The sequence below is a fragment of the Castanea sativa genome, chromosome 12 (assembly GCF_040712315.1).
Source record: "Castanea sativa cultivar Marrone di Chiusa Pesio chromosome 12, ASM4071231v1".
Classification (NCBI taxonomy): Eukaryota; Viridiplantae; Streptophyta; class Magnoliopsida; order Fagales; family Fagaceae; genus Castanea; species Castanea sativa.
Genome location: NC_134024.1, coordinates 12,992,075 through 13,006,328, shown reverse-complemented (window position 1 = coordinate 13,006,328; position 14,254 = coordinate 12,992,075). Strand labels below are relative to the sequence as shown.

The following is a 14,254-nucleotide window of genomic DNA, read 5'->3' as shown; positions in this document are numbered from 1 at the left end:
GTGCGTGAACAGTGCACGCACAGTGACTTGTCCTTTAAAAGCAGAAACCGGCAACAAGGGAAAAAAAAAAAAAAAAAAAGGAAAACGCTGAACGCTGGACGCGTTCAACGCTATCCAAACCAAGCTTTAGGGTGGGTTTGGATAGGGAGGTTGGCGTCTGCGTTTCACGTTTCAAACCTTTTTTTTCTTTTTTTCTTTTTTTCCCTGTGCATAGATTTCAACAGGAGACATGATGCACTGTTCACCACTGTGCGTGAACAGTAACCGCACAGTGGTGCACTGTTCATGTACTTTTCAGATTTTTTTAATTAAAAATTGGACCCACAATACTATTCACACATTTAAAAATTATTTTGCTACAATATTTTTCAGTTTTCAATTTTCAGTTTTCAGCTGTATCCAAATAGACCCTTAATTTTTTTGGGTAAACTCCACTAACACCCCCTGAAGTTTAGGCTAATACCAATCAGGTTCATAAAATTTCAAAATTGATTACTTTAGCCCCTGAAAACAATTTAATCTTAATGGATTGTAATTTACTTTTTTTTTAAAAATAATTTGCCAACAAAACCAATTGTAATTCATCAAACAAACTTAACTTTCATCATAAACAAATTGCCTCAATCTGTTTGCAACCTGTTTAGAATGACATGTATTTTTACCTGAATCTAACTTGACTTGTAACTCAATTAGCTCAACCCAACCCATTTGTCAATTGTAGAACAGAAACTACTCATTCGGTCACACATGCCAAAAAAAAAGTTTGATTTATAGTCGACTTCATAATATTGTCACATAGGCTTTTGAACCCTTACAATTTTACACACACACACACACACACATATATATATATATATAAACAAAGTTTAATTATAAAATTGGTTATAGCTTAAGGTTACAATCTTACTTAATAAAATAAACATTATTACATATTCTACAAATCTAACCATTGAATTTCACGTTTTTTACGCTTTTAATACACATCAAATTTTATGTCAATCGGTTATTATTTACTATATGATCTATAAGCTTATATTTTATATATAGTTTTAAACTACAAAAACTTGTAATTTAAACAATTTATTAATGACATAGCTATTGATCTTCAATTTTTTTAGAAAATTTTCAAGCATAGAGTATATAAAAAGAAGACGTAATCCAATGATGGATTTGTCAAAATTCACCTTTAATAAAAAAAAATATTGAATAAGGCTGTAGGATACAACCAATTTTGTAGTTATAGGCTACGACTAATTTTGTAACTAAATTTTGTCCTAAATACATACAGACATACATACATATATTATAATATATATATATGTGTGTGTGTGTGTGTGTGTGTGTGTGTATAATTTAATTGAATTTAAGCTCTATTTTATATTGGACACGTTGGGATATTAAGGGCATGTGTCCACATCCTTACGTGTCCAATGCAACTGATGCATTGGATACAATTTCAACCATTTTATATTAAAATCCTTTAAGTAAATTTTTTGGGTAAACTACATATTTGGTCCATATACTTTATACTATATTTAAGTTTGGTCTCTAACCTTTCAATTATGTCAATTTGGTTTATAACCTTCCAGTGCTGTATTAATTTAGTTTTTTCTGTTATTTCTTTGATGAAAATTGTTGACGTAACAAATAGCCAAAATAAAAAATTAGTTTTCGTTGATGTGACAATAAACTAATTTTTTATTTTAACATTTTGCCACGTTAGTAATTTCCATCCAATAAATAATTGCAATGACTAAATTGACACAACACTGACTAAAGTGACACAATTGAAAAGTTATTTACCAAATTGAAATATGGTATGAAGGATAGGGACCAAATACGCAGTTTACTAAAAAAATTTCATATTATATTTACTTTAAATGATAGAATATATTTCCACATACAAACATATTCATAATAAATATCTATTAATGATTACCATAATTATATATTTAATAATTCTATATAAAAACACAATCATAATAAATACTTATTAATAACTATTGTGGGGATAAAAGGCCCAAATAAGGGTACTAGGCCATGGGCCTCACCCGAGGAAGTCATAAGACCCGAGGACAAGCGCGTAGCGGGACAAGCAGGTAGAAGACTGGACCGAGAAAGAGGTCTAGTCATAATGAGCAAGTGACGTCGTTCGAGGAGCAATATTTTCTCGGCTAAGCAAAGCGAAGGCCTCAAGTCCGGACACTCTTCAGACATTGGACAGGGGACAACGATGCTTGGAAGGATAAGCATCAGAAAGGAATGAGACAAAAAAGAATTGAGAAATATCTGAGAAGAAAGCTGCTATCACCGCATTAAATGCTCTACATCTAACTCCTGGGCCGCATTAAGGTGGAAGTGATACCTGAACAGTAACTTTCAGCCTTTCAAGAAGATGCTGGTGGGACAAGCATCAAGGAGACTAGCCATTTGAGCTATACGTGGAGGACTAAAATGAAATAAAGAGAGGAAGTATATAAGGGATAAACTCCCTTACAGGGGAAATCATCAGAAAAATCGGAGAAAAATCATTGTATACACAAGACCTATAATTTTTGTATAAGTCTAAGAGAAATATATAAGAACAGACATTTCTTGGACTTGACCGAGGAGAATTTTTTTTTGTTCAAAACTGTTTGTCTTGTCCATTTTTATATTAGCTAGCCTATTGTGATCAACATAATTGACCTACTGTGGTCTTTATCCACTTAACTCATTGAACGTTCATTATCCAGCCCACTCTCTAATAAATTCATTATTTTGGGCTCTTTGGGCCATTGTCCAAACCACTTGGACTGTGGAGCGACTCGTGTCCTTAAAATTATCATAATGATTAAATTTATATTGGGTTTAACTTACCTTCTGTACTTTTGTACTTTTTTAACTGGACATGTCTTTTTATTTTAAGGGTTATGCTAACGAATGCCCTTAGAGTATTGGTTAACAATCAAATTTAGGAAATTTTTGACACAATTTTTATGGAAAATAAAAAAAAAACTGTCAAAATATTAATTGTTTTATTTTCTTTTCCCATAAAAACTTTCTTTAAATAGATTATTAACCAATGCTCTAAGGGCATTTATTAGCATTTCTCTTATTTTAAATATACAATGACAAGTGGTAGTGTGTTTTAATCTCCACCTTTTTATTTAGTTAGTAAATGATGTGACGGTTTCTTATTAAGACAAAATGAGATTTCAATTAAAAAAGTACTGAATGTAAACCAAACCCATTTATATTTAGGTATAAAATAAGAGAGAGAGAGAGAGAGAGAGAGAGTCATATTTTTAATTATAAAATCATATTTTATTGAATTTTCTAGTGCATTGCATAAGTTGCTAACTAATATAATAAAAAATGTTTGACTTTTGTCTGACTTTATAGTATTTTGTCAAATAAGTTTTTGAAACCTCAAAATTTTATTTGTCAATACTCTTAATATATATTTTTGAATGAATTTAAATTCTATTTTATATTTAAATCTTGATAGAATCTTGTACCAATATATTTTCTTTAAATGCATAATAAAAGATATTTCCATTTTCTAACACATTCATAATAAATATCTATTAATGATTACCATAATTATATATTTCATAACTCTATATAAAAACACTCTCATAATAAGTACCTATTAATAACTATCATAATTATCAATTTTTATATTTATATAAAGAATAAAAAGAGAAAGTTTTTTATTATTGAATTTTCACTTTTAGTGCTTACATTGCTAACTAATATATATATATAAGAGAAATGATATATCTACAACATTTTCACAACAAATCTTAAGTGGTAGGTTGTTATTGTTGGGGCAAAAAAGTAATCTTAGTGTTAGATTCAAATTTGAACCAATAACAACTAATCAGCTATGATTTATTGTGAAAATGTTGTAAAAATGTTGTGGACGTAGTATTTCTTTATATATAAAGGGTTTGATTAACGGGTGCTCTTACAGTATTTATTAATCTAACATTTTAGAAATGTTTTTATATTACTTTTATGGGAAATAAAAAAAAACTATTAAAAATCAATTACTTTTTTATTTTCTCATAAAAGTTTCTAAAATTACTTCATAAACCACCTATAATTTATTGTGAAAATGTTGTGAACGTAGCATTTCTCTATATATAAAGGATTCGATTAATGGGTGCTCTTACAGTATTTGTTAATCTAACATTTTAGAAATGTTTTAATATTACTTTTATGAGAAATATTTTAAAAAAAATTGTTAAAAATTCAATTACTTTTTTATTTTTTCATAAAAGTTTCTAAAATTACTTCATAAACTAATGCCTTTAAGGCATTCATTTAACTTTTATATAAAAAAAAAATTTAATTTCTGCTGACCTAATAATATTTTGTCACATAAGTTTTTGAGATTCTACAATTTTACATTTCATTATTGAAATACATATTTTTAAATTATGTTCTATATTTAATCCTTCCATCAGATTCTTGTCACAATTAAAAAAAAAAAAAATAGAAACTAACATAATTATTAAATTTCATATAAAGACTATTAATATCTAATGTAAGTGCACAATTGTACCCGAACCCAAAAACGAATGTTGGGCTCAGGCCCAATGAGCCTTATACAATAAAATTTGTAGAGTATGTATTTGAAATCTAGGCTCAGAATGTTAGAAGTTAGATTAACAGGCTAGAGTGTTACAATTTGTACAAATGATGAACAAATATAACAAATAGATATCCTCGGACGTAAGCCGAGGATGATTTATATAAACATTCTCTTTCTAGGCCAAAGTTTACAGTCTTTAGTTCCTATTTTATTCTTAGCAGAAAGTGTCGATCCCCTTCTCCTTCCTCTCTCGTTTCATTATATACTTCTCCTTCACTAGTTCATTCACGTGTGATACAAATCTTCTCCTTGGATACTTGTTGCATCCACCGCCACCTTGAAGTCTTCAAACAAATAGCAGAGAGGCTGCATCCTACTGTTCAGAGGTCATTTCCCCATTAATGCGGCCAGGGAGGTAGATGCAGGGTCTTTAATGTGGATGTAGCAGCCTTTTTCCTAGATATTTCTATCACATTCTTGCGTCTAGAGGGTGCTTGGATCACCCTCTTACCCATCAATTTTTCCAGAATTCTGCCTTTAACCTTCTTGGCTAGTCCCGGGGTCATTGCCGGGCCTGTCCGAGGAGACATTCCTCCTCGAACAACTCCTCGGACCTTTACAGTGCAGACTGACTTGTGGGCCTAGAGGCCTTAATCAAAAAACAAACTGGTACCCGTCAATAAAGCCCAAAACCCAAATGTTTATTCGGGAATTTTTACCCCCACATCTAATATAATTATCAGATTCCATATTTATACAAAAAGAGAAAAAAAATCACATTTTGTTAAATTTTACAATGCGTGAGTTAGCTACTAGTATAAAAATATATGAGATTTAATCCCAAACTTATTCTATAAGCAGTAGTATTTTTTAGCTATCAAAAGATTCAAAAGTAGCATGTTTTTTTGGGTAAACCTTAGTCTAATACTCAATAAAATGATTAACTTTTTTAACAATTTTTTCAAACCTTCATAAAAAAATTTTTTTCTAAAATGAAGAATTAATGTATGCCTAAGCACACATTAACCCAACCCTACTAATAATCATCCCCTTATGATATGTTTTTAATTTTTGGAATACAAGCATCATTATTTACTCACCCTATTGTCTTCCTCTCATCAAACATAGAAAAGCACTTTCAACTACAAAACATTCTCTTGGACACATCTATGATCCGTGTATAATTTGGTTTTTATTAAAATGAATTTCCTTTTATTTTAAAAAAACTTTTCCACCAGGCAGCCCATGAGAAAGTACAAAATAAATGCAACTTCCGGGTCCAGAGCAGAAGCCGCCCGATCGTCCAACACATAATAAGATAAACATAATACATGAGCACTTATAGCCGTCAGATTCTACTGACAAATCCCACCACTTTGATACTTTTGTCCCTCTCAGTTTTTAAGTTCTTTGAACATAGGAGAGAGAGAGAGAGAGAGAGTGTAACACCAACACATCTCTCAGTCTGTGGGCTTCATCAAGCTTTCCAGTTTATTAAAGTCCAAGTTTTTTTTTTTTTTTTGATTGAAGTCCAAGTTTGTACTTGTGTTGTGTGTGAATGAAGTAGATGGTGAAGATGGGAAGAGCACCATGTTGTGATAAGGATGGAGTTAAAAGAGGTGCTTGGAGTCCTGAAGAGGACCAACTCTTGGTCCAGTACATTAACAAGCATGGCCATGGTAGCTGGCGTACACTCCCAAAGCATGCTGGTATTTTTTTTTTTTATAAAAAATTTTAAATACTGTATATTTTCTCTCTTTTGGCATTGACAGCATGAGATTGAGATTATTTTGAATTATTGTGTGCTTTTCTTGCATTTGGGACTAAAAAGCTTTCTCCTTTTTAACGAGGATAGTATTTTCAACTAAAGAGAAAGAGGGTTTCTTTCTTTATATCCAATTTGTGGGCTTGTCAAAAGGGTGTCTTCATTTTCAATTTGTGGGTTTGTTTACTTGCGGCAGCATAATCCTCCTTCTTCTTCTTCTTCTTCTCTTAATTATTTGGTGAAAGAAAAAACCTTTACTCTTTCTTGTATTAAATGAGGAAAAATGGTTTTTAATTTAAAACTATGGCTTTTTGCTTCAAAAAATAAAAATAAAAACCACGCCTTTTGAGTTTGACTTGAGAGTTACGCAATATGTGTTATCCTCCTCAAGTTCTCTCCCTTTTTTTTTTTTTAATCACTTAGGAAATCATAAATTAAATTTATGGTTTTGTTAATATAATACTGTATTATAATATTAACATCTAATTTCTATGCTATAATTTGTTGAAAAATACTATTTGTGAAAGCCTTGTTTTGCTGGGTGATAGGTAACACTTTTTGAATCTTCATCTTTTTTTTTTAGGGAAAAAATTAATTTTCGAATCTTCTTCTGGTAACGCCAATTTGTCTCTTTCTGTACTTTTTGTTTGTTTGTTTGTTTTTTTGGAGGGGTGTTACAATTGATTTATTGTTTATTATGTTTTTTTGGTGAATCTTCTGCGATTTTGACACGTTAGAGATGATTTATGACATTTTCATTAGCATATATTTGTATAATTGCAAAATTCCACGTTCAAGACCCAACTTTTGGGTGTATCTTAAAGCACAAAATGTGGCAGCCCAAATGTGAACTAAAAAAGTAGATTCTGCTTCTCTGTGATTTGCAACATTGGTTGAACCTTAAAAAAAATTGATGATTTTGTGTTAGTACTTAGTTGTCAGAATTCTAAGCAATGAGCCATGACTTTTTGACCAGGTCTCCTTCGATGTGGAAAGAGCTGTCGGCTCAGGTGGATAAACTATCTTCGCCCTGACATTAAACGTGGTCCATTTACTGCTGAGGAAGAAGATTCTATAATTCAGCTTCAAGGCATGCTTGGTAATAGGTAATACATAGAGGTCATTCTATAATAATATTGTTAAAGTGCTCCTCAATCTCCTTGGCAATGATATTTTTGCAATTTTTATTTTGATTGTTGGTTATGTTACCTTGATGCATACGTCACCATGCAGATTACTAGCTTTTAACTTGTGTATAAAGGTTGAATAAGTAATGAACTCAACTTGAGCTTCAATTTTGTACTATGTAATGCCATATTGTTGATTCGCAGGTTTAATACAGACTTGGTGATTTTACCTATATAGTGCTCATAGATCTTGGATTGTTCAAATGCAAAGAAGTGGCACACTCTTTTAACTGATTCCTTTCTTTTTTTTTTTTGAACACTCATGTGCTTGAGTTATTTTGGGAACCTCTTACAGAATAATATAATTATCCATTGTCCCCGGAAAAAGAAGAAAATGAATCTCTTATTGTTTCTAGGTAGTATTTTACCCAATGTTATATACTTATATAGAATTTGCTTAACTATTTTCTGGGCCTTGATTTTCCAAAAATTTTGAGTTTAGCCTATTCTGATTGGTAATTATGGGCAATTCTTGGCTCCAACTTGGGTTACTAAGCACCCTTTCTAATGCTATATAGCCAAACTACCTAGATTTGATTTTCAGTCTTTTATGGCATTCAACCTTGAAGGCTTATTGAGGTAATGACACTAAAGGATACAGAAAGATTTTGTAAGCTTCATACTAGCGCAAGAGCCAGAGGAACATTCAAAGCAAAGATTTTTTTTTTCCTATTAATAAGCAAACAAAAAATTCTAATTTTCAATGTGATTATTCCTTTACATTTACATGGTGTCTAATGCTTTTAATGCCATGACCTGATCAATGTCAAAACAGACAATCAGAACTAGGTTGCCATGACCTGCATAATTCGCATGTGATTTTTGATCTGTCCCGTCTTTTCTTTGGTATACAAAAAATCCATGATGTCAATTTTAGGCTTCTAAAACTGAAGTTCTAAATTTTATTTTAATGAATTCCTTTAGCATGATTTGGACCTCGTGGCTCTTTCATTGTAGGTGGGCTGCCATAGCATCACAGATGCCAGGAAGAACAGACAATGAGATTAAGAACTATTGGAACACTCATTTAAAGAAGCGTCCCCTTTGCTCAGTCCCTAGCCCATGGGTGCACAAGCCCTCTTCCAAACCAGAGACAATTAATGTCAAATCTGAATCCCCTTCCACTCGCCACATGGTACAATGGGAGAGTGCCAGAGTTGAGGCTGAGGCTCGGATGTCAATGGAATTGTCACTACTCGACTCATCTTCGATGATAAAGACAGAATGCGATTACTTCCTCCGCCTATGGAGTTCTGAAGTTGGAGAATCGTTTCGGAAGGTCAATGGAAAAGATGGGGGAGTGTTTCAAAGCCCTGTCTCTCCGAAATCCTCATCAACAAAATGTGGTTCAGGTTCAGATGTCACAATACAAGCGATAAACTCCAGGACCAGTGCATGTACTAACATGAAACCAGAACAAGCAGATAGCTATAAACCAAAGGTAGAAGACGTGATGGCCACCTCAGATTCGCACACCTCTTATGATCTCATTGATTCTTCCGATTCAGCATTGGAGCTACTGCTAGATTTCCCAGATGGTGAGGACAGCTTTCAAGTATAGATGATTTTGCATGTACAGTAGATGGAACTAAAATATTGCCTCTTTCCTTCCTTGCATTGAATGAAGGTGGTTACCATGGGAAGGGCACTAGTTTAATCTAATAGATATTTTGGCACCTTTAAAGTTTCTCTTTTGTATATAATCTATTTTATGTAGCTGGTTTCCTAGTTTTCACATAGAATACTCTTCTTGATTTCTCCAAGTGGAAAAAGAGATGTAAACTTGAACAGGTTGCTACAATTCAGGTTATCTTCTCTTTGCTGAGAACTTATTGACAATCACATGGCATACAACAGAGTAGAAATTTTAGATTTAAGATCTCAGCAGAGATAAATGGAGATGTTTTTGTTGACTGGATAGCTATACAAGGATTGGCTTAGGTATAACTGAAGTTATGCCAGAGATGCTTTATTTTTAAGAGTATCATTGATATTAATTTTGCTCTGTGTCTTCGTTGATACTGGCAACATTTATTATTGGCAGAGTCACAAATAAAAATCGGTAAAAGCATTGTAACAAGAGAATTTTACGGGTTCTTATTTTGTGTTAGCTTTAATTCGTGTTAGCTTTAATTCGTAAAACTTTTTTCTTTTTTGGGCTGAATAAACTTATTTAAACTAAACTAAACTAAACCTCTTATAATATATCAAAATAAAATAAAAATACTACTTTAAATGGAATATTTTCGTTTTTTGTTTTGGGGTATAATATTTTGGGTGAAGATCATATAAATAAACCCCGTTAATTCCGGGTGCTTGTATCATTTCAAGTCTATAATCTATAAAAGCTTTTAACGAGTGACTCTCTTTTCTCTTTAGGTGTACGGATAATTCAAGAACCTTGTCAAGGTTAGTCCTCTCTGTCTCTGTTTTTCTTTTTCTTTTTTGTATATGTTTTTTGTTTTCTTTGCTGTCTCTTCTTTGAATGCTCCTTTATTTCTTAATACTAAATTTCTTTATCCATCTTTTCTGGGCTTTGGTCTAACGTATTCTATTTTCTACATTCTTTCTTTTTTACTTCGATAATATTGAATTTTGATCAAGTTTTGATATTTCAGAAAGTAATTTAGTTTATTTTTCTCATGGGTTTTGTTTGTTTGAGTGCTTTTAAAGTCAGACCAATCCTGTTGTTTTTTAGTATTATACTTCGAGAACATCAGTCTGGGTAACGCAGTGTTATAAATTTGAAACATTTTGCTTTGGAATAATGGAGATCAGGCAATGGACTTTTCTGGCGCTTTCACACGCACTGTGTTCCTCAATCCTCTATGTTTATGGGCTAAATAAATTAAAACAATAATGACCAGCCTTTAGTCCCAAAATTTTGGAGTTGGCAAATAAAGTGGTACTAATTACTTTTTTTTTTTTCTTTTTCCAAAGCTCTTGCTATTATAATATGTAATACGATCTCAACTTTATGATTCAATACTATGATACACAAGTTTCTAAATAAGTTATTTTTTCTTGAAATGCAATATACACAAATACATCACCGTAACACGCAACAATACATCAACCAATTTCCAACCATATAATGGGAGCATTATTAACAAATGAACTCCAAAAGAAGAAAAACTACAAACAATTCAAATAGATTTCAACCAAACCTAAGCATTTCAGCCAGAAAAACAACTAAGGAGCTTCTTTGGAGCAGTTCCAGTGGCACGGTATTTTGCAGCTATTTCCTCTGCCTTGAGAATTTCTTCCCCACGTTTAGCTTCAATTTCAGCCCTCTTTTCTTCTGCTGCCTTGTGTATGAGAGCAACTTTGTTTTTCATTTTCTCCACATATTCAGCCTTCTTCTTCTCCAATTGTTCCTGCTCACAATCAATTGAATGTTAAAACATTATACACTAGTTATCTCATTCTTAGCAACTCAACCACCTATTCAGTTTGGAGGCAACACATGATTTGTGTTCATCATTCCTCCATTCATGTTTATATAATCATTTTTAAAAGACAAACCATAGAATCAAAATGTAATAATAGTTGTTGGGTATATATGTGTGAGTAAAGTTTCACAGTTCAATAATAATGAGAAGAATAAGAGGTTTTTTTTTTTTTTTTTTTTAGAAGAATAAGTGGTTGATATAACATAGTTGAGCTCAAACTCATAGACTTAAACTTCTAGTTAAATGGTCTCCCTATATGTTATATTAACTATGTAATTGAATAGTCTCTCCCCAACAAACTTGAAGTGACATCAAAATAAAATTAACAAACTTGTGGTCATTAAATTTAGTTTGTTTGGGGAAAAAAATAATTAGGTTCTAACTTCTAAGAAGATCTTTGACAAAATGAAAAATCACTCATTACCTCAATCTGTTTTAATTGGGCCTCTAAAGATGCTTTCTTGCTGTTCTCCCACGCCCCAATAGATGATAGCTTTTTATGAGCCCTGATCAATAATGTAAACATGGTTTCAGTATACATAATCCACATTAAATTATATCAAAAGAAATTTTTTAACTAAAATATAACATGGTTTCAACCTATTTCCAACCTCTTAGGAGTCCAAGATTCCTAATTGAAATCATAGAAATTATTTATAGTAAAAGGATTCTTTCCTTTTCGCCAAAACAGAACTCAGCATTATCACTTACTATGGATTTTTTTTCCTCACTAAAAATTAGGCAATATAGATAGGACCCCTATCCACAAATTATTGAGGGAACTACAAGTGGTCAATATAGCTCTTACTTGTTCTCTGCTTTCGACTTTTCACTTTCTTCCCATGCCTTGATTAGTGATATCCTCTTCTCTGTTGCAACTCTGGCAAGCACAGCATCTGAATAACCTTTGAATTAATTATTTATTCTAGTGATAGAGTGTAGGAACAAGAACAAGAACAAGGAGAGGAACATTAAGATGTAATATTACCTCGGTTGACAGAACCCTCGTTACTTTTCTGATCAGCGTACTCAGGAGCCTCTGGCAAGATCATTTTGTTTTAAATAAATAGGCATCTTATAATACATTGCTAATGCTAAATAAGATTTGGAACCAAATGCTGCTGATGAAAGAAAGTGTATGGTCCTATGTGAAGTGATTTATCAAATATAGAATACACAATGTGGTTGATCATATAACTTAAGTTCTAAAACTTTCTACATGCATGTCACAAGATTTGAAACAACATGATACAAAAATCTGTAGTCCAATTTTGGCCAATGCTAGCTGGAAAGGAATTAATCTTATGGTTGTTCAAAATTCATGTTAAATGAATCTGCCAGTTAACTTACCTAGGACACAACCTTAAAACCTCTGTTTTGATAATAATAATAATAATAATAATAATTTTTTAAAAGGCTCCAGATGAAAATTGCATTTATTGAAAATAGAAATGGTATGTATGACACAAGACAAAGTCTACTCAAGAGTAATAGAAATATATCAATCATGAAATTTTCCAAAAAGAAAATATTCCATTAAATCAAAAGGAGCCTAAAGGTGGTCTAAAAGAAGAGAAAATGAAAAATTAAGAGACATTATTTACTACAAAGGGGAGCTCAAACACTAGTATTACTGGTTTCGTGTGTTCTAATAAGTATTTTTACTTAAAAATAAAAAAATAAAAAATTGTTCTCTAAAAGATTTTTTTTTTTTTGGCTGAGAATTCTCTAAAAGATTTGGAACTCATTTACAGATTCAGTTGAATATGCTTAAAAAGTAAGAAATTGATCATTCTCAATTACTATACACAACAAATTCACTGATTATTACAAGAAATTTTCATAATCACAAAACTATCAAAACATAGTAATTGATCTTGGAACATCTACTTAAGTTCTTCATTAGCTTGAGGTTGGCTTAAATTTTTTCCCTCCATCAAAATCTACTCAATCGTATGAAGCAAGAAACATAAAAGTAACAAGAACAATAATTGACCTCAGTTTCCAAAAACTTCACCGTTTTACAAATCAAAGTAAATGAACAACCGAAAATTCATACATAAAAACCAAACATGTGTTGCCCAGTAAACGTAGGACAGCAAAAGTATCAGTTTAAGATTCCAAAACATCCAAAACATACCCTTTACTCCACCAATACTATCACACACCTATCAAGCTTACTTTGAACCCAAAAAACAAAAAAGCCAAAAACCCCCAAAAGATAAAGGATTAGAACCAAAAAAAAAAAAACCAAAAACGCGTTAAAGTAAAGCTAGAAACGATAAAGTAAATACCAAAAACACTTTAAAGTAAAGCTAGAAACAGTAAATAAAGATTCGACAGGACATATAAAAAAAAAAGAGTAATTAAACATATAAGAAAAAACAATTTTCTTTTTCTTTTCATTTTTCATCAATAAAATAGATGTTTTAGTTTAAGCTAAAAATCTTCTCTTAAAAAAAATTTTAAGCTAAAAAAATGATTTTTGAAAGAGGAAAAAAGAACAGAGACAAAGACAGAGAGAGAGAGAGAAACAGAGAGATTGTTTATTTACTTTCAACAATAGCAAGCGCTTTGGACTCTACAAGCTTTTCATCATCAGCAGGAGGAGGAAGTGGGACTACAGATTTCTCCTCGGTGACATCTTTGGGAGCTTCATGGACGTATTCAACTGGTGGTGGAGGCTCCGAGGGTGTTTCGGTCTCCACTTTTTTTGGTTCCTCGTCAGCCATGTCTGGTTCTGCAGGTTGTGGGTCTTTTGACTCTAAAATAGTAAATAACGAAACCTTAAAGGGAAGCTCAAATATGGCAAAGGTGGTAACTGAAAAACTCACTCAAACTTAAGAGAAGGAAGATGAAAGATTGTGAGAGAGAGAGAGAGAGAGAGAGAGAAGAGAGAGTTGGGTGGTATGGATGTTATAGTAGTTGGAAGAAAAAGAGGCTTGGAGGGAGGTTACTGTTATACTACTTTGGTCTTAGCTGGATGGTAGGTGCAACTGGCCTATTATGAGTTGGCAAAATATTATGAAGAGAGAGAAAGATGAAGGTTTTTTTTTATTAGAGACCACAAATATTAGAGATAAAAGGAACTTAATCAATTTGGAGTTTGATCCAAGATACGTTTAGCCTAACTCTTTCTATTTATGATGTTAAGATTATATGATAATTCTCCTCAAGAAAAAGATTATATGAGAATTTTGGAGTGTAATGAGGTAGGAATTTTTCTTCATATATTTACTATTATGTGGGACAAGGGAATACATTATAT

General features: G+C 31.9%; 2 protein-coding genes across 2 annotated transcripts; one reads left to right on the top strand and one right to left on the bottom strand.

The window, feature by feature from the left end:
* Positions 1-5,955: 5,955 nt before the first annotated feature.
* Positions 5,956-9,411, top strand: LOC142618808 (transcription factor MYB17-like). Its single transcript, XM_075791837.1, has 3 exons — positions 5,956-6,291; positions 7,324-7,453; positions 8,492-9,411. Exons 1-3 carry the CDS (start codon positions 6,150-6,152, stop codon positions 9,093-9,095), a joined length of 876 nt encoding a protein of 291 aa, XP_075647952.1. The 5' UTR covers positions 5,956-6,149; the 3' UTR covers positions 9,096-9,411.
* A 1,125-nt stretch (positions 9,412-10,536) lies between these two features.
* Positions 10,537-13,963, bottom strand: LOC142619379 (remorin-like). Its single transcript, XM_075792467.1, has 5 exons — positions 13,541-13,963; positions 11,975-12,025; positions 11,795-11,882; positions 11,411-11,492; positions 10,537-10,911 (listed from the first exon to the last, which is right to left on the bottom strand). The coding sequence occupies exons 1-5, from the start codon at positions 13,716-13,718 to the stop codon at positions 10,711-10,713; spliced, it is 600 nt and encodes a 199-aa protein (XP_075648582.1). The 5' UTR covers positions 13,719-13,963; the 3' UTR covers positions 10,537-10,710.
* Between the last annotated feature and the right edge of the window lie 291 nt (positions 13,964-14,254).

Bases quoted from the DNA above. Each gene is read 5' to 3' on its own strand.
- LOC142618808 (XM_075791837.1), top strand. From the start codon at position 6,150: ATGGTGAAGATGGGAAGAGCACCATGTTGTGATAAGGATGGAGTTAAA. The intron at 6,292-7,323 runs GTATTTTTTTTT...CTTTTTGACCAG, and splicing joins TACACTCCCAAAGCATGCTG to GTCTCCTTCGATGTGGAAAG. The intron at 7,454-8,491 runs GTAATACATAGA...CTTTCATTGTAG, and splicing joins CAAGGCATGCTTGGTAATAG to GTGGGCTGCCATAGCATCAC.
- LOC142619379 (XM_075792467.1), bottom strand. From the start codon at position 13,718: ATGGCTGACGAGGAACCAAAAAAAGTGGAGACCGAAACACCCTCGGAG. The intron at 11,883-11,974 runs GTAATATTACAT...AAGGTTATTCAG, and splicing joins CGAGGGTTCTGTCAACCGAG to ATGCTGTGCTTGCCAGAGTT. The intron at 10,912-11,410 runs GTAATGAGTGAT...GATTGTGAGCAG, and splicing joins CCCAATTAAAACAGATTGAG to GAACAATTGGAGAAGAAGAA.